At 39.6% G+C, this 20446-nt stretch overlaps 1 protein-coding gene across 7 annotated transcripts in view; it reads left to right on the top strand.

The window, feature by feature from the left end:
* Positions 1–20446, top strand: part of SAC8 (SAC domain-containing protein 8) — a 34223-nt gene that overhangs the window by 9557 nt on the left and 4220 nt on the right. For 4 of the 7 annotated variants that reach the window (XM_088970319.1, XM_088970318.1, XM_088970322.1 and 1 more), the window contains exons 10-12: positions 13886–13972; positions 14067–14144; positions 15872–15936. In XM_088970319.1, coding sequence (XP_088826445.1) covers positions 13886–13972; positions 14067–14144; positions 15872–15936 — 230 coding nt within the window. Of the gene's footprint in view, positions 1–13885; positions 13991–14066; positions 14145–15871; positions 15937–20446 lie in introns of all 7 variants that reach the window. The other 3 variants (XM_088970316.1, XM_088970317.1, XM_088970320.1) reach the window with 1 other exon arrangement.

Genomic DNA, 20446 nt, shown 5'->3' with positions numbered 1-20446 from the left:
ATTTTGTTTCTTACTTCTCCAGGAGACAAGGTTTCCTCCCACAAGGGCACAATATCCTGAGGTAGACCTTCTGTCATCAACACTCCCAGCCCAATCTGCATCAGTATAGACCTCCACATTCATGTGATTGTTGTTCTTGAAAAGTATACCCCTACCTGGGCATCTCTTCAAGTAGGCTAAGATTCTTTCTACCGCAAGAAGATGTGTGGTTCTAGGAGAATGCATGTACTGGCTGACAACACTAACAACATAAGTAATATCTGGCCGAGTGAGGCAGAGATATAGGAGCTTTCCTACCAGTTGCTGGAACATAACTTTGTCTTCAAGAAGCTCCCCACTCTTGGCACTAATCCTGTGATTCTGTTCAATTGGTGTATCTGCAGGCTTGACACCTAACTTTCCAGTTTCTGCCAACAGGTCTAGGACATATTTCCTCTGAGATATAAAGATCCCCTGTTTGGATTTAGCAACCTCAATACCCAAAAAATACTGGAGTACACCAAGGTCCTTCACCTCAAATTCTTGGTGAATAAGCTGTTTAAGAGACTCAATCTCATGGCTATCATTCCCTGTGACCACAATATCATCAACATATACTGCCAATAGTGTCAAAGAGGACTCCACCCTCTTGATGAATAGGGTATGATCTGAGTGGGCCTGTACATATCCAAACTTCACAAGTGCTAGTCTGAATCTATCGAACCAAGCTTTAGGTGACTGTTTCAAACCATACAAAACCTTGTTGAGCCGGCAGACATTCTTACCTATTTTTGCATCATAGAATCCAGGAGGCAAACACATGTAAACTTCTTCCTGTAGATCTCCATTCAGAAAGGCATTTTTCACATCCATTTGGTATAAAGGCCAAGTGTGACTTGCTGCAAGGGACAATAGAACTCGAATAGTTGTCATCTTGGCTACCGGTGCAAATGTCTCCAAGTAATCTATGCCATAAGTCTGTGTAAACCCTCTTGCACCTAACCAAGCTTTATACCTCTCAATAGATCCATCTGCATTATGCTTCATCATAAATACCCATCTGCATCCAATTGGTTTCTTTCCTTTTGGCAAATCAACTACCTCTCAGGTGTTGTTTTTCAACAGGGCATCCATCTCAACTTGCATTGCATCTTTCCATTCAGGGACGGATAGGGCTTCTTGCACTATTCTTGGAATAGGGACATTGGAAATGGAGCTAAGGTAGGACCTGTAGGTAGGAGATAGGCGATCATAGGATAAAAAATGGGAAATACAATGGGCTGTGGATGTGGTACAATGTCATTTCCCTTTACGGACTGCAATTGGAAGGTCAAGATCATCTGTAGGGGAAGTCTTTGTGGGATCTGGGACTGAAGTATTTGGACTTGGAGTTGCAGATGAGATTGAAGCTGGTTTGGACTGCTGATGATCAGGATCAACCTGCCTGCACCGCCTATGATAAACTCTTAACTCTTGATCCCTCTGACCACCCTCACCATTGTAGCTCTCATCACCCAATGGAATAGGTAAAGGAACTGCCCCACTCTCACTGCTCTCCCCCTGAAGACAAGAACTCAAACCCCGACTTTCAGTACTCTCCCCCTAAGGGGCAACCCAAGGATAATAGGGTGTCCCCTCAAAGAAAGTGACATCCATGGAGACAAATTTCCTCCCGGAGATGGGATCATAACAGCAATAACCTTTTTGAGTTTGTGCATAACCAAGGAAGATGCATTTGGAGGCTTTGGGTTCGAACTTGGAGGGATGGGGTCCGAGAAGCTGAACAAAGCAAGTGCAACCAAATGTCTTAAGGGGAATAGAAAACAAGTCCTCACGTGGGTGTAGAAGCAAAAAAGGAGATCACATATCAAGGACCTTGGAAGGGACCCAATTAATAAGGTATACCGCCGTGAGGATAGCATCCCCCCCAGAAGCGAATAGGGACATTGGAAGTAAACATGAGGCTTCTAGCCACTTCCAAAATGTGCCTATTCTTCCTCTCGGCAACTCCATTCTACTGAGGTGTATGAGGGCAAGAGCTTTGGTGGATAACCCCATGATGAAGAAGATAAGATGTCAATGATTTAGCAAAGTATTCCTTTGCGTTATAAGATCGGAGAACTTTGACCTTGGCATCAAACTGGGTTAGGATCATTTGGGGAAAATTTTGGGTCAGGGAAGGTACCTCATCTCGTGAACGCATGAGATAAACCCAAGAAAAATGGGTATGGTCATCAACAAATAACAAAAAGTATCTGTACCCACCCATGGAAGGGATATGATAAGGCCCCCAAACGTCAGTATGCACAATATCAAAAGAATTATCACTCCTTTTATTACTCAATAAATAAGGCTTTCTACAATGCTTAGCAAACTCACAACTTTCACACTATAACTGAGACAACTCAATAAACTTAAATAAAGTAGGAAACGAACTCTGTAAAGATCGAAAAGACAAATGACCTAATCGGTTATGCCAAATCATAATCGGGCTCACACTTTGAGAAACAAAAGACAACTTCTCTACTGACTCTCCCTGACGGAACCGCTCCCCGAGCAGATAGATCCCATTCGTCTCACGGCCAGTCCCAATCACCTTTTGCGTCTCCAAGTCCTGAAAAACACATCGGTCAGGGAAGAAGGTTACTGAGCAGTTCATATGCTTGGTAATACTACTGACTGAAAGAAGGTTAGTATCAAGCTTAGGAACATGCAAAACAAATGATAGGGAGATAGTATATGAAAGCTTGATGTCACCCTTCCCAAAAATAGGAACCAGGGAGCCATCAGCAATAGATACCTTATCCCTTCCAGAAGACAAATGGTAAGTAGTAAGCAATGAAGGCAAGCTAGTCATGTGATCAGATGCACCTGAGTCTATTACCCAACAAGGTTCAGTAGTACCTGGAGCTAAGGCATGATAGGCTGAAGCTCGAGTACCTGAATGGGCGAAGGCAGATGTGACAGGGGCTGATGGAGGCTGTAGTGGCTGAGCTGAATTTCCAACCTCCTTTTCTAGCTGTATTAGAGCAGCCCGAACTGCAGTTAAGATCTCCAAAGATGTTCCTTTTGTGCCAGATGAGGATGTTGAATCAGTGTTCATGGCTACATGAGCAGTGCCCTTCTTGTTTCTTAACTTCGCAGGAACCAAGTGGGGATATAGTTTCCAACATGTCTCTTTTGTATGTTTGGGTTTCTTACAATGTTCACATACTACATCCTTCTTGTCTTCCTTTGTCCTTCTCTGAATCACCCCCTGATTTGGGTGTAGCCGCTACAAAGGCTGATGTGGGTTGCATCATAACCTTCCTTTTGGTCTCTTCACTGTGTACAAATGAATAAGCCTGAGAGAGAATCACACTGTCTCTAGTCAACTGCCTCACAATATCATATTCTGAGTTCAGTCCCGCCAGGAACTCAAACACTTTGTTTGTCTCGATGTGCTTTCTATGGGTTTGAGCATCTTTGGGACTCTCCCACTCAAGAGTCTCTAAGTGATCAATCTCATGCCACAGGGACTTCAAGGTAGAGAAGTAGACCGACACTGGTTTCTCTCCTCGTTTAAGGGTGTTCACTTCACATTTCAATTCATATGCTCTGGCAACATTAAGGGGTTGGGAGTATGTTTCTTTCATAACATCCCATATCTCCTTAGCTGTCTTTGCCCACAAATAATTCCAGCTAATATGAGGCTGCATAGAATTACACAGCCATGTCATAACCAAGTAGTTTTCTTGCATCCACTTGGTTTATGTCGGGTCTCCCTTGGGAGGTTCTTTCATATCTCCCAGGAGGTACCCTAATTTACCTCTTCCACCAATAGCCATCATGGCTGATTGGGCCCATTCCAAATAGTTTGGTCCATCAAACTTTACAGTCGTAATCTGACCACCCATCTCAGAAATACCACCATAACTGATGTTCCCAAGACTGCCTTCTGCCTGAATTTTAGACTCCATTTCTGTCAAGTGTCAAAACAACACTTGAATCACCAGTCACAATCAAAACAGTATAGGCCTGATCTGTATTCTCAGTGTATGTGCACAAAACCGAAATAATTCTGATCTGAAACCAATTGGCCAACACAGCAGTAGCTGTCGTAGATCTCTAACCCCCTTAGAACTCTGAGAACAACTTTTAAAAAAACTGATATGCTAGGGAAAGTTGGGGTTTTAATCAGTCCTGAAAGGAAGCAATTCAGTCGCACAATCCAAACTATATAGATGAGCTTGCAGTAGGGTTTTAATCAGTCCTGAAAGGAAGCAATTTAGTCGCACAGTCCAAACTGTATAGATGAGCTTGCAGTAGGGTTAATAAGAAACCCTAGAATATGATCGGACCTACCAATCAACTTAAGAGTAGCTCTAGGTAGATCACAGGGTTCAGTCAAACACTAGGGCTTGCCGTAGATCACTTTCAAACCCTAGAGTAGAGAGAAACACAGTTTGGTCCAGGGTTTGTTGTAAAACCCTAGTGAATCGAAGAGAGAAAGAGCTAGAATGGTTTGGCCTTCCCCTCCAGATAGGTCCAACCTATCTTCCCTGAAAGAACTTCTCTTAAAAAGTAAACAACTTACAAGGAAAAATAGTTCGCTGCCTTCTAAGGTTACCCGAACCCTAGTCTTCTCTGATCCTTCCTGACCACCAACACTCTGCAACCCTAGCAAGTTTCCAACAGCTGCTAGCACCTCTGGCGATCTCCAAGAATCAGTCTACGAACTCCTTTTCAGCTTTCAGTCCTAGGAGATTCTCATGTGGTCGGCTGGTATTAGACTCACATAAAAAACCCTAACTTGGCTCTGATACCATGTAGGTTTTCAAGACTGCTATTCAGTCTTGACCACTAAGAGATTTCAGGTTCGATGAGAAGAGAAAGTGAAGAAGTAGAAGAAAGTGTGGTGGAAGAGCAATAGAACACAGTTTTTGAGAAGAACAAAATGTCAATATTCTGCCGCCACCACTTTAAGTTAATATATATAGGTTATGCTAGTTACATGAAAGGACATATCTGCCCTTGGTGTTTACATCATAACTGCTAACAAATAACAAACAATAGAATTGAAACTAGAAATAACAAAATAGCAAAATAACCACAGCTGTGACTAGATACATTCTACCCTATGGACAGAGTGGGCCCACAGCTGTGGGGCCCACATCAATGTTCTCTACAAAATTAAACCTACGTGAAGCCCAATGGTATCTTAATCCTAAAGTGGAGAGCAATAGCCCACTATTTGTGAATGTGAAGATTGATTAATCGAAAAGCACAAAATTCTATAGAAATCAATATCTTATTTTTAGTAAATATGTGGCTCTTGTACCACAAGTACAGATTGGACATAATTATTTTTAATCCGGTTTAGTTAAATGTTACTTAGATAATACTAGGGGATCAATTTGCCTTGCAAGGGCCTTTTCCAGCTGCATTAGGTCTTCACTTACCCATACTATTCTCAAACAGGTTAAATAAAAATCTACATCTAAGGAACTTCTCTTTATTTTCTTAAATCTTTATTTTAAATGTAAACAACTAAATTTTTATTATCTAGTTATGCTAAAAGGTCCTTTTGTACAATGGATGTAAGTAATAATTATTCTTACAAGGTTAACTCAATTTAAAAAAGTCTCATCCCAACTATATGAAGTCAGCTATATGAATCATATTCTACCTCTCTGCTCTAATTATTCTCACAAGAAATGGTGTTAAGTATTTCAAGTTTGATGCTTGGGTTGTGGGTGGGAGGACTTAAGAGAAAGGGGAAGGGAAATGAGTAGCATTATTAAAATTAGAAAATTCCTAAAGAAGTCTTGTCGCTTGTTCTTATCATTTTATGTGTGCAATAGTATCTCAGGGGCTGTTTGGCAATGGCTGAAGTGGCTGAATTGAATGGTTTGTTGCTTTGTCCTGTAGTGTATAAGCCGTTGAGTAGGTTCTATTCTCCTTAATGGCTGAATGGCATGTTAGGTTGATCATTGTAACTCCTAAATGTTTTATTATTTGACTGTTTAATCCACTAAAAGACAAAGCAATAATTCATTCAGTTTAGCCACTTCAGCCATTACTAAATGCTCCCTTATTCCTTCCTTCACTGCAATGATATTCTTTTTAGTCTGTAGAAGATCAAGACTGTAATCAGTCTTGAATCCTAAAAGGTTTTAGGTTTGTAAAACAGAAGAGAAGATGAGAGAAAAAGAGAGAATAGAAGAGAAGCAAGAGAACACAAGTTGCTGAAAGGAAGGACAGATTCTAACAGATCTGCCGCCGCCACTCTCTTAATATTTATAGGTTTATGTTTAGTACATGATAAAAGGACACATCTGCCCTTGGTACTTACATAATAAAGAAAGTAAATAAAACTGAAATAAATAACAGTTGAATTAGCAAACTGACTCAAACTGACACTACTATAACTGAAACAAATACTGCTGTCCTACGAACACAGTGGGGACCACTGCAGTGGGGCCACATCAGTGTTCTCTACACTCCCCCTCAAGTTGGGAGTAGATATCTATCATGCCCAACTTGGATAGGTCTATCTCTAACTTCTTCCTTGGTACAGCCTTGGTGAGGATATCCGCGAGCTGCATATTGGATGTGATGTACGGAAGACACACTTCTTGTGATATAACTCTTTCTCGCATAAAATGTCGATCAACTTCGATATGTTTGGTTCTTTCATGCTGCACTGGATTATGTGCTATATTAATGGCTGCTTGATTATCACAATATAGTATCAGAGGCTTCTCATACTCAATACCCAACTCCTCAAGTAGAGATTTTAGACATAGGATTTCAGCCACTCTGTTGGCCATGGACCTGTATTCTGCTTCAACACTCGACCGGGAGACAACACTCTGCTTCTTACTTCTCCAGGAGACAAGGTTTCCTCCCACAAGGGCACAATATCCTGAGGTAGACCGTCTATCATCAAAACTGCCAGCCCAATCGGCATCCGTATAGACCTCCACCTTCATGTGGTTATTGTTCTTGAACAGTATACCTCTACCCGGGCATCTCTTCAAGTATGCTAGTATTCTTTCTGCTACTAGAAGGTGCGTGGTTCTAGGAGAATGCATGTACTGACTGACAACACTAACTGCATAACTGATATCTGGCCGAGTGAGGCACAGATATAGGAGCTTTCCCACTAACCGCTGGAACATGACTTTCTCTTCAAGCAGCTCTCCACTCTCTGCACTAATCCTGTGATTCTGTTCAATGGGTGTATCTACAGGTTTGACACCCAGCTTTCCAGTTTCAGCCAACAGATCTAAAACATATTTCCTCTGTGAGACAAAGATCCCCTGTTTAGATCTGGCAACCTCAATACCCAAAAAATACCGTAGTGGACTCAGATCTTTCACCTCAAACTCTTGATGAAGGAGCTGTTTGAGGGACTCAATCTCATGGCTGTCATTTCCTGTCACCACAATATCATCAACATATACTGCAAGTAGTGTCAGTGAAGACTCCACCCTCTTGATGAACAGTGTATGATCTGACTGGGCCTGTACATAACCGAACTTCTCAAGAGCTAGTATGAATCTGTCGAACCATGCTCTAGGTGACTGCTTCAAACCATACAATGCCTTATTGAGTCGGCAGACCTTCTTACCTGTCTCTGTATCATAGTATCCAGGAGGCAACTGCATGTAAACCTCTTCCTGCAAGTCCCCATTCAGGAAGGCATTTTTAACATCCATTTGGTACAAAGGCCAAGTGTGGCTTGCTGCAAGAGGTAATAAAACCCGAATGGTGGTCATCTTGGCTACCAGGGCAAACGTCTCCAAGTAATCTATACCATAAGTCTGAGTGAACCCTTTTGCAACTAGCCGAGCTTTGTACCTCTCAATGGAACCATCTGCATTGTGCTTTACAGTAAATACCCATCTGCATCCAACTGGTTTCTTTCCTTTGGGTAAGTCAACTAGCTCCCAGGTATTATTTTTCAACAGGGCATCCATTTCAACTTGCATTGCACCTCTCCACTCCGGGACTGATAGAGCCTCTTGCACTGTTCTTGGAATAGGGACATTGGAAATGGAACTAAGGTAGGACCTGTAGGTAGGTGATAGGCGCTCATAGGATAAAAAATGGGAAATACAGTGGGCTGTAGATGTGGTACAATGTCGTTTCCCTTTACGGACTGCAATCGGAAGATCAAGGTCATCTGTAGGAGGTGAAATGGCAACAATAGAAGAAGTCTCTGTGGGTCCTGGGACTGTAATGCCTGGACCTGGAGCCGCAGATGAGATTGGAGCTGGCCTGGACTGCTAATGATCGGGATCAGCTTGCCTGCATCGCCTGTGATAGACCCTCAACTCCTGATCCCTCTGACCACCCTCACCATTGTAGCTTCCCCTCAACTCCTGATCCCTCTGGCCACCCTCACCATTGCAGCTCCCATCACCCAATGGAATAGGTAAAGGAACTACCCCACTCTCACCGCTCTCCCCCTGAAGACATAGACCTAAACCCCTACTCTCACTGCTCTCCCCCTGAAGACAAGGACTTAAACCCCTACTCTCATTGCTCTCCCCCTGAAGAGAAACCCGAGGATAGTAGGGTGTCTCCTCAAAGAAAGTGACATCCATAGAAACGAACTTCCTCCCTGAGACAGGATCATAGCAGCAATACCCCTTTTGAGTTCGTGCATAACCAAGGAAAATGCATTTGGAGGCCTTGGGTTCAAACTTGGAGTGATGGGGTCCGAGAAGCTGAACAAAGCAGGTACAACCGAATGTCTTAAGGGGAATAGAAAACAACTCCTCATGTGGGTATAGAAGGGAAAAAGGAGATCGCAAATCAAGAACCCAGGAAGGAATCCGATTAATAAGATAGACCGCCGTGAGGATAGCATCACCCCAGAAGCGAATAGGGACATTGGAGGTAAACATAAGACTTCTAGCCACCTTCAAGATGTGCCTATTCTTCCTTTCTGCAACCCCATTCTGCTGAGGTGTATGAGGGCAAGAGCTCTGATGGATAACCCCATGAGTAAGAAGGTAAGATGCCAATGACTTAGCAAAGTACTCCTTTGCATTATCAGATTTAAGAACTTTAATCTTGGCATCAAACTGGGTTAGGATCATTTGGTGAAAGTTTTGGGTCAGGGCGGGAACCTCATCTCGTGAACGCATAAGATAAACCCAAGAAAACCGGGTATGGTCATCAACAAATAACAAAAAATATTTGTACCCACCCATAGAAGGAATGTGATATGGCCCCCAAACATCCGTATGCACGAGATCAAAAGGACGATTACTCCTTTTATTACTCAATGAATAAGAGTTTCTACAATGTTTAGCAAACTCACAGCTTTCACATTGGAACTGGGACAACTCAACAGACTCAAATAAAGTAGGAAACAAACTCTTTAAGGATCGAAAAGACAAATGACCCAATCGGTTATGCCAAAGCATAACCGAACTCACACTCTGGGAAACAAGTGACTTCTTACCCACTGACTCTTCCCGACGAGAACTCTCCTTGAGCAGATAGATCCCATTCGTCTCACGGCCAGTCCCAATCACCTTTTTCGTCTCCAGGTCCTAAAAAACACACCTGTCAGGGAAAAAAGTTACTGAGTAGTTCATGTGTTTGGTAATACTACTGACTGAAAGGAGGTTAGTATCAAGCTTAGGAACATGTAAGACAGAAGACAAGGAGATCGTATCTAATAACATAATGTCCCCCTTCCCAGAAATAGGAACTAGGGAGCCATCAGCAATAGATACTCTATCCCTACCAAATGACAAATGGTAAGAGGTAAACAATGAAGGCAAGCTAGTCATGTGGTCGGATGCACCTAAATCTATTACCCAACAAGGTTCAGTAGTACCTGGAGCTAAGGCATGGTAGGCTGAAGCTAGAGTACCTGAATTTACGGTTGTAAGCTGACAACCCATCTCAGAAACACTACCATAACTGATGCTCCCAAAGCTGCCTTCTGCCTGATTTTTAAATTCCATCTCGGTCAAGTCTTAAAACAGCACTTGGACTACCAATCACAACCAAAAACAGTATAGGCCTGATTTGTATTCACAATGTATGTGCACAACTGGGATAGTTCTGATATGAAACCAACAAACAAACACAACAGTGGCTGTCCGTAGAGCTCTAACCCCTTTAAGAGAGTTCGAAAACCCCAAAAAAACTCTGAAAAACAGCTTAGAAGGAGGTCTGATTTGCCTTTGCAGAATTAGGGTTTTAATCAGTCCTTAAAGTGATCAATTCAGTTGCATAATCTAATCAGTACTGTATAGATAGACTTGTAGTAGGGTTAATATGAAACCCTAGAATTTGATCAATGCCAACAATAAACCTGAGGATAGCTCTAGGTAGATCACAAGGTTCAGTCCAGCACTAGGGCTTGCCGCAAGATCACTTTAACCTATCTTTTCTTAGAAAAGTAAATGACTTACAAGAAAAGAATTGATCTGAAAGCTGAAAGCTGATCCGAAACTGATCTGATCTGAAAAGACAGTTACTTTTCAAACAGAGTCAAGGAAGCAAGTCTGAAAGGTGATCCGAAACTGATCTGATCTGAAACTGATCTGATCCGATCAGAAATACCAACACAAAACTGATCTGAAATCAATCGCCTATCAATCTGAGATGTTGTTCTCTGAAATCACTACTGTGGGGCCCACTACTGTGAGAGCAAAAATAGGGTTGCAACTATAGGTTTGAGGAAAATTAGTGATCTGAAATCACTAAAGTGCTCAGCTGCACTCTCCAAGCAGTCCGCACCAGTGGGACTTGTCGTGGGGCACTGTGAAACCCTAAAAACTAATCCCCTTTTAAGAGGAGGGTTCGGCCCAACAATCAAACCCTAGACACAAACTTAATCACAGTTCGGCAAGCCAAACCCTAGAGCAAACTTGAACACAGTTCAGCCCCTCTTTCTAGATAGGTCCAACCTATCTCGGCTGATTGCAATCTCTAAAAATCAGTAAAGAAACAAACTTACTTACTGATTACCTGCCTTCGGTGTACTGTCTTCTAGGGTTACCTGAACCCTAACCTTCGCTGCCTCTTCCTGATTACCAACTCTCTGCAGGCTGCGGAAAGTCTTCAACTGCTGCGAACCTCTCCTGGTAATCTCCAAGATTCAGCCGCCGAAAAACTTCTTCAAGACTTCCAGCCCTAGCTAGTTCTCATGTGGTCGGCTGGACTAGATACACATGAGAAGCCCTAGATAGGCTCTGATACCATGTAGAAGATCAAGACTGTAATCAGTCTTGAATCCTAAAAGGTTTTAGGTTTGTAAAACAGAAGAGAAGATGAGAGAAAAGGAGAGAATAGAAGAGAAGCAAGAGAACACAAGTTGCTGAAAGGAGGGACAGATTCTAACAGATCTGCCGCCGCCACTCTCTTAATATTTATAGGTTTATGTTTAGTACATGATGAAAGGACACATCTGCCCTTGGTACTTACATAATTAAGAAAGTAAATAAAACTGAAATAAATAACAGCTGAATTAGCAAACTGACTCAAACTGACACTACTATAACTGAAACAAATACTGCTGTCCTACGAACACAGTGGGGACCACTGCAGTGGGGCCCACATCAGTGTTATCTACATAGTCCTTGGAAAATCATATTCTTTCTTCTCATTTTCCATTAATTAGTAATGTTTTGATTATTATAATGGGAGAGATTGCATATCGTGCTTCTCCAATGGTTGCTTGTACTGTTTGAATCTTTTTTCTTTTTGAGAAAGGGTAAAGTAATTTTATTAAATCAGAAAGAATACAACAGATAACCCCAAGAGAAGCACCTCGGAAAGGAATCAGCCAACCCAGAACAACATTGATATTAATAAACTCTTCATTTATAAAAAAAATCATATTCTTTCTAGTGATAACTATTGATGCATAATTATCATTACCACTTTTTAGTTTTTGTAGAGAATAAAAATGACAAATTACTTTGCTTTTTTCAAAAAAAGAAAAAAGAAAAATGCTAAGCAAGGAGCAATGAGGGACCAATTGTTTTGGGCAAGCTTGTAATCCAAATGATTGGGGAGAGATTTAAGTCTCTCTTAAAGCAAAATGTAAATTTGTACATTACAATTATACTTATTAATGAAATTCCAGTTAATTATAAAAAAAATGACATAAATGCTGCCCCTGGTCAAGAAAATGTGTTTGAAAGTGAACTGATGAACTTGATCATCCTCATGATCTAAGCCTTGCTTCAACTATAAGGGGTTCACTACATGAATCCTGTTTTGCCACCCCATTCTGTTCAGTGCCATATCCATTGTTAATCATGAGTGCTTAAATCATTTCTTACTACAATCCATATCCTTTTTGGTCTGCCCCCAGCCCTTCTAGCCCCTTCAACTTGCAACAGATCACTTCTTCTTAGGGGTGTTATAGATGGTCTTCTATGTACATGACTAGACCATCTTAATCTATTATCTCTCATATTATCACCTATTGGAGCTACTCCTAGGTTTCTTGATTTCATTCCTAACCCTATCCTTCTAATTTTCCCACTCATCCTTCTTAGCAATAGCATACGCATTTCTGCATACTCATTTTTTGGACATGTTTCTTCACTGCCCAATGCTTTGCTCTATACAACTTTTCTGGCCTTACAACTGTTTTATGGAATTTTCCTTTTAACATAATTGGTATTCACCTATTACATAAGATTCCAGATGCAACCCTCCATTTTGTCTATCCTGCTCTAATTCTATGGGCAACATCATCCTTGCTTTGCGAGTATGCATAGTTGTTCCACTTGCAACCACAAACTAAACTGTGGAAATCTTTCCTCAATAACCTGGTGAGTGCCCTGTGAAATGAAATATGATTTCATTGTGATTTTCCTTTTCATTTTAGAGTACAAGTTCAGCATCTAAATGGACCCGTTGATAGTTGATAATATATTATTTTTTTCCAAGTTAGGAATACTTTGTGTTACATGTTATAAAACTGTTATAACATACAGGTATAGGTTATGCATAATGAAGACCAATTTCAGATTTCTGATAAAACACCAGAAGCTCATTCCAGGTTTTCTTGAAAATATACTTATTTACAATTGTTATTAACAATTTGGTGCATCCATTTCAGGTAATCAGGATCAGTTGAAATGTATGTAAAACTAAAACGAAATGACTCAACCCTCAAGAACAGGCTAAATAAATGAGATTGTCTAGTGAAAACATTGAAGTCAATATTGCTTTTAAAGTTTTGGGTAACGTACTAGGAAGTAGGAATAAGTGGTTCCTGAGCTGATCAGGCCTTTATAAAGGGGGCTTCTTTCTATTGAAATTCATTTATTTTATATGCACCTCAGAAAACTATAAATGCATATTTATGGATTTGGATTTAATCAGATTGATAATATTAATCCTCAGGAATTGACAGTATGGCTATGACCCATTCAATAATGATGTTTGGAAGTTGGTTTTAGAAATTAATTTACTCTTTTACCATCATCCTTGTTGATGCATATGCCGACTTATATCTGGTTGAATTGAAATGCATCCAACTGCTTAAATCAAATGCCTCTTAATAATACTTGCACTTCAGGATCAACACAATAGTTGTTTCATCACAGTTATGTGGCTTGGTATTGCTTTTTTAGATACCTGTCAGAGATGTTGCAATTGCACAGATCTATTTTAAGATGTTTCTATCTATAGCTGCCTCTGATGATTACTGATTTTGTAGTTTCAAATTTAGTCAGACCAAATGTATCCACCTGTGTATCTCATATTTTGAATTGAATTAGTCATGTGGAAAGTTGGCCTGAGGTTAACTGTTAAATAATAACAAAATTAACCACTTAGATTGATGTACATTTTCTTCTGTACTCATTTGCAGTTGTCTGTCCAAATTGAAATTACATGTTGCTTATATAATAAATTCACATCTCTTTTTCAGATTCGGGGTTCAATTCCACTTCTTTGGGAGCAAATTGTGGATTTGAGTTATAAACCACGACTTAGAATAATTAATCATGAAGAAACAGTATGTAGATGCTCTAAGGTGGTTCTCTATTGATTATATTTTATATTGACCAGCATTTGGTTAAATGCATATTTTTTTAATCTTTTGCTTTCAGCCAAAAGCTGTGGAACGACATTTTCATGATTTGACACAAAGATATGGAGAGATCGTGGCAGTTGACTTAACTGATAAAGTAGGGATTTTCTCTCAGTTTTTCATTGCATAAGAAATTTTTACATTTTCAAACCTACATTTCATTTTTTTCCCTAGCCCCCCTCAAAATTATAAGGAATCATGTTACTACATAGCAGATAATAGCAGAAGTGTGTTATTTATTTATTGATCGGTAATAGATCATAGACTTCTATTGATTGTTAAAAAGGTACAGATGAAAATATGCACACCCTTATTGGCATGGGATGTAACTGAGCCCCAAGGCCTAGCAATCATATTCATACAGTGTTGTCAGATTCAAAGTGGACTGCACAGTTGGACTGTCAGAGCTGGGAACTGGCAGGCAAAACGTTTTTTTTTTTTGAGTTGCCCATTTCTTAGAAATGTTGACTTGATCAAACTTACCGCTAAAACATGCTATAATAAATGTTGTAGCCTCTAGTATTTACTGTTTTATGCTTACTTGATGTAAAATAGCTTTAAAAGATACTTTGGAACCGTTATTATTTTTAGAACCATTTTCTATTTTCTACAATTGTTACTTTTGTAATTTTCTATCAAAATGGTTCAACATCCAGTCCATGTCTGGAAAATTTGCATTTGCATTATTTTTTATAGGTAAAAGAAAGAATTTAATTAAGAAATAGCAGAAACAACTTATACAATGAGCTTCCCACAGAGAGGCGCAAGGTGCAGGTGCAACCCCAAAAACAGTAGCAAATTACAATCGAGCCCAGAAAAGATGATCCCTATGCACCCCTTTCTTAGCTAGACAGTTAACTATCCCATTAGCCGATTTCCTTTCTCACTGAATTCTTACTGTCATATTGGAAGTCAACCATTTAAACCTCTTCACGGCTTCCCTGTAGGTCCAAGCAATGGTGTCTGGACTCCTTAGCCACCCAACTATCAGCTTTGAATCCCTTTCAATTAGTTAACTACCAATGTTCATCTCTCTAGCAAAGTGTACCCTCTGCAGGACAGCTTGAAACTCAACTTGGATAGAGTCCTCCTCACCAATAGGACCTGAGAAAAGAGCAATTGTACTACCACCTACATTCCTCAATTTGCATTTACATTATCAGTAGCCTGTGCCTACCCCAGAGGACCTGGTTACAGAGAATCCCACTATACCCCTCTTGTTGGATAGTCTGCTATGTTCTTTGTTGAACTTCTGACCCATCTGAAAGGTGGTGGGAATGTGTGGTACTCTTATCACAACTTTTGCAAGCAATGCCTTTTTTTTTTTAATTTACGTCCTACATTCTTCCTATATTCATGTAACCTATGTAGTTTTGGTTTAAGATCTTTATTTTTGGGTTCTTGGATTCCATCTGGTTCTTCTTCCTAGCTAGATTGATGATGTATCATAACCATTTAAGAGTGGGCTTAGGGATGAGAATGGTGGAAATGTGAGAGAAATACTTCTGTTTGTGATTTCATCAAAAGTCAAAACTTTCAGATAAGCTAATTTTGCAACTTCTTTTGTTCTTGTTCCCATAAATTTCATTTGAAGTATTAACTTTGACCCAGATTTATAATATCCTCAATTTCCACATAAACAAATGATGACCTCTGTTGAGTTTATACCAAGGACCACACATTATGTTGATAACTGGATGGTATCCAGTGGATAGATCGCAGGTGTCAATTCATCATGTCATTTGTTTACTTCCAAGAGTTGATCCTATTTCAAGAAATTGTAAAAATGTCATTTCCCTCTTTTTTTTTTTGTTACTACTGCAGCATGGTGATGAAGGTCAACTGAGTATGGCATATGCTTCTGAAATGGAAAAGCTTCCACATGTAAGGTATCTCTCTCTCTCTCTTGCTCTACATGGAGTCAATATCTGTATTTTGCAATAAAAAAATCTGTAGTGAGTTCTCCCCTGCTCCCACACTTACCAAGAAAAGAACAGAAAAAAGAAAAGATAATGGGAAAAAATCATGGTTGTATAATGCACAGCATCATATTAAATTGGAAACTGTGTCATCTCAGTGTTCATTAACATGATTGTTGGATTTTCAGTTGACAAGTTGGTTGATGTTTACACATGACTTGGTTGGGTTTGATTCTAGTACGTGTCAGTCCTGAGTTGGTGGGATTACTCTATATCTTTACACGTTTTTTACTTTGAGGTTAGACTAGTGTCATACCTCGTGAACATGTCATAGTTAGTGTAGAGATAAATGGTTAGTTATTAGTTATTTATTTATTGTTTATTGCCTTTTATTTGTTATTCTCTCATTTAGCTATGTTATAGGCAGCAGGGGCAGGGGAACTTTGGTCATTGCACTATAAATTTAGATGTCATTATAAATACCATTATTTGGGGTAGCAGACCAACTATTCAACTGCCCCCCTTTTTCCCTTCCACCATTCAATCTTCTCTCGTTCACTGTTATTTCTCTTCTGTACTCCTATTCTTATTATTTCTTTACTTTTTTTTTATCTGAAATATCATTCTGCTGGGTATCTTCTCATCAAGTGAGCAGGTACCAACCCTCTTTTAGATCTCATGTTGACCTAATCAAGCCAGTTGCATGAGATAGATTAAGGTCTGACTTTTCTATCTGTTGGAGCCTGATTCTTGGAGATTTTTTTTCCTGCTCAAGAATGCTGCTTGGACAGTTCCAGAAATCAGGAAGAATCAGAGAGAACTAGGTTGGTTTTTTATTAAGGGTTGAATTCAGTGTTTGAGGGTGGTACTCAGTATTTCTGGCCATATTTTCTTTCCTCCTTGAAATCGACTGCATCTGGAGAGAGTGACTGTAGGTTTTCTACACTTTCCAAGGTTCGGCCTAGGGTTCTCAAGGAGAGATGCCTGAAACTGATCTTTGAATAAAGTGTTTCAGATCCGGGTTGTTTCTTAGCCTCTAAAGGAGAGTTATATTGCTGTTAAAATGGTGGATTGGAGTTTGTGCTGCTCTCTGGGTTGTTTTTACCATAGCTAGATTGTCATGTATTGGGTGCTTGGTACTTAGTTTTGTTTTGTGATCATGGAGTTGCCCTCTGGTTTTCATTGATGAAGTGTCAGAGAAGGTGTGTAAGTTAAATAAGGCTTTACATGGGCTGAAACAATCTCTTAGAGCTTGGCTTGACAGACTCAAGCATGCATTAGAGAAGTATGGTTATATACAGGCTCAGACTAATCGTACTCTATTAAGAGAGATGGGTCCTTATTGACTATCCTTGTGGTCTATGTATATGGTGTTGTGGTGATTGGCAACAATGTAGACAACATTGATTCCCTTAAGAAGCTCCACAATAGGGAGTTTAGGAGGTGCTATGGTTAAGGTCTTTACTTGAGGAGTTGGGTGTCAATCATTAGATGTCATTGATGCTGTGTTGTGATAATCAAGCCACCATCAATATTGCTCACAATCCAATACGTTATAGGACAAAGCATATTGAAGTGGATCAAAACTTTATCAAAGAAAAAGTTGCTTCCAAGGAAGCTTGCCTGCCCTATGTAGCTTCTGATATGTAATTGGTTGATGTATTCACCAAAGCTGTTGCTAAGGCTAAGCTGGAAGCTGATTTGTTGTAGTTGGGAATGATGAATTTCTATTCCCAACTTGAGGGGGGAGTGTAGAGATGAGTAGTTAGTTATTAGCTATTTGTTTCTTGTTTATTGCCTTTTATTTTTTATTCTGTTATTTGCCTCTGTTATAGGCGGCATGGGCAGAAACTTTTTGGTCATTGTATTAGATCTCATTATAAATACCATTATTTGGGGCAGCAAACCAATCATTCAACTGCTCCCCTTTTTTCTTCCACCCTTTAATCTTCTTCTCTTATTAGCTGTTAATTTATGTAAAATAAGCTAAGAGATAGAAAGAAAAGGTTATATAGAAGTGCCCCTTGGGAATCCATGGAATGTTAGAATCTGATGTGTGTCCAACATGGATATTGATTAGGAGAATTCATGTAACACTGCAAATAATGTAGTAAAATGGAGAAGGGAATGAGGGACAATATGGTTGTATGAATTTTCTAGTTCCATTTTCAGACTATATCATGACATCAGTATTAATATCTAGGAGATAATCTCTTAAGCTGGCATATTCATTTGAGTAATAAGATGAATAAACTAAATGGTGTTCAGTATGCTTGGCTGTAGCAGTAACTCTGTTGTCACCTGTGAAAACACTGGCTTTAGATAGGTCCTATGATGCCTTAAACCACAACTTCTAGATTCTGGTCCTGGGTGGTTCACCCTTCAAATACAACCCAGTTCCATTTACACCTGCCATAGACTATGAATCAGCCATGCTATTTGCTGCTGTTGGATCCTCATCGAGCTGTGGTATTTAGAGCTCTTACCAATGATCTTACCTCTGATTGTGTACCTATGCTGCCAAGATTTTTTTTATCACATTTTAACTTGTTCCCGGGTTCCAATGTAGTAGCAGTTGAAGAGCTTGGCATTTTATCTAAAATAGCCATTACCAAATGTTGGCCCCAGCTACCTAGGAGGACTGGAGGGGTGGACTTGTATACAGACCTAACCTTTGGCATGTTATAAAAATATTATTCCTTATGAATACAATAAAAACTAAGAGACAATATGATGTGTGGCAGAAGGGAATGGTTTCTGGAATGGGTTAGTGGCATGTTGAAGGAGGTTTATGGCATGTTGGTAGTGGGTTGGATGGTGAACAATAGTGAGGGTCCTTGGGTATTCAGAGAGGTAATAAGGGAAATCAGGAGGCTAGCAAGAGAGGTTGAGACCACTTTTAAGTGGGTTAACGGATCAGCAAATATGCTACCAGATACCTTAGCAAAGCATGGGGTGAGTAAGGAGCAACTATTCTGGACTAACTTGTAAGATTTATGTGGGGTTGATAAGTTGATTTGGGTTGAGAGCCATGACTAAAATGTCTAAATTAATACAAGTTACTGGTTACCAGTCAAAAAATAAAAAATCCAGACCTGAGAGTGCAGAGGCTTCAGATCTTAATGCCCTGAACAGGCGACCTCTAGAGGATTGTCATAACAAAGATCAGGCCTTCTTTTCCTTTTTCCTAAGAACCTCCAAATCACAAATCAGGCATTTTTTCCATATTTTCTTATTTTTCCCATTCCATCCCTGCATTTCAATAGTTGTTTCAAACTATCTGAATTAAGATCTCCATAAGCTATACAAAGTCATAAATTTCCAACACTTAGCCAATAACCCCATTTTTATCATGGGCATGGGGGCAGTTAATTCAAATTGGGTAAGTTTGTGCATGATTATCTCTATCTCTTGCTAAGAACTCTGATCTTCCTGAGACCTCTACAATCTTTACATCTTGGCCAACCTTAAATTTCCTCTAAAAATTTCCTAATGATTCAAGTTATACAAATTACTAGAAATCAATTTAGCTAGTCTCCTTAAACTTCTCCTGCTCCTAAGGCCTCTGCAACCTTTAATTTCTCAATCTCAAATTTCCTCTAAAGTTTCCTAATGATTCAAGTTCTAAACTAAACCTCTTAATACAAATTACTACTCGAAATCAATTTAGTTAGTCTACTTAAACTTCTCTTATTTTTATTTGTGGGTTTTTAATTACAATTAGGAAATTGCAATTGTGGTTTCAAAGAAATTCTTCTCTTAGATTCATAAAAGAGAAAAAAAAAAAAGAAATTCTCTTAGATTTGCCTTGATTTGCTAATTGGGGATAGAATCAGAAACACACTCATTTTTTGGATATTTTCTAGCATGACTCACATTACTCCATTACAGACATATGGGGTCAACTATCCTATATAGTTAGGATAAGGCTTGGATGATGATGATGATGATGATGATATGGGGTGGGATTGGCTACATGAATCCTGTTTTGCCATTCTGTTTTGTTTAATGTCCTTTTTGGTCTACCCCTAGCCCTTCTAGCCCCTTCAATGGAGCCTTCAGTTTGAGGGCTCTGTTTTAATATATCTCAAGGACAAAAGACTAACGCATTTGAATTGAATATCTAACTGTAATAAAGTACATGTTTAACATGCATATCCTTTTGGTCTAGGCCATCCAGGGCCTTTGGAGGGGTGTACTGATTACAGACCTAACTTTGGTTATTTTAGTATGAGGTGTTTGCTCTTAGACTTGACAGCCTGAGATTTTATTATCAGAAAAAGCAATTGACTTGACATGACAATGGCCTCCATAACATTTATATATGCCTTCATTTGTAGTCTCCATGATTGATGTTCGAAATTCTCATAGACTACGAGTCTACGACTATTGTGGGTTTATTTGTGGGTCATAGACTACGAGTCTATGACTTAATACAAATTACTATTCGAAATCAATTTAGTTAGTCTACTTAAACTTC

This window comes from Nelumbo lutea, chromosome 2 (genome assembly GCF_056320005.1).
Source record: "Nelumbo lutea isolate HS-2025 chromosome 2, American lotus-T2T, whole genome shotgun sequence".
In the NCBI taxonomy this organism is placed as follows: Eukaryota; Viridiplantae; Streptophyta; class Magnoliopsida; order Proteales; family Nelumbonaceae; genus Nelumbo; species Nelumbo lutea.
This window is presented reverse-complemented; position numbering and strand designations above follow the sequence as displayed.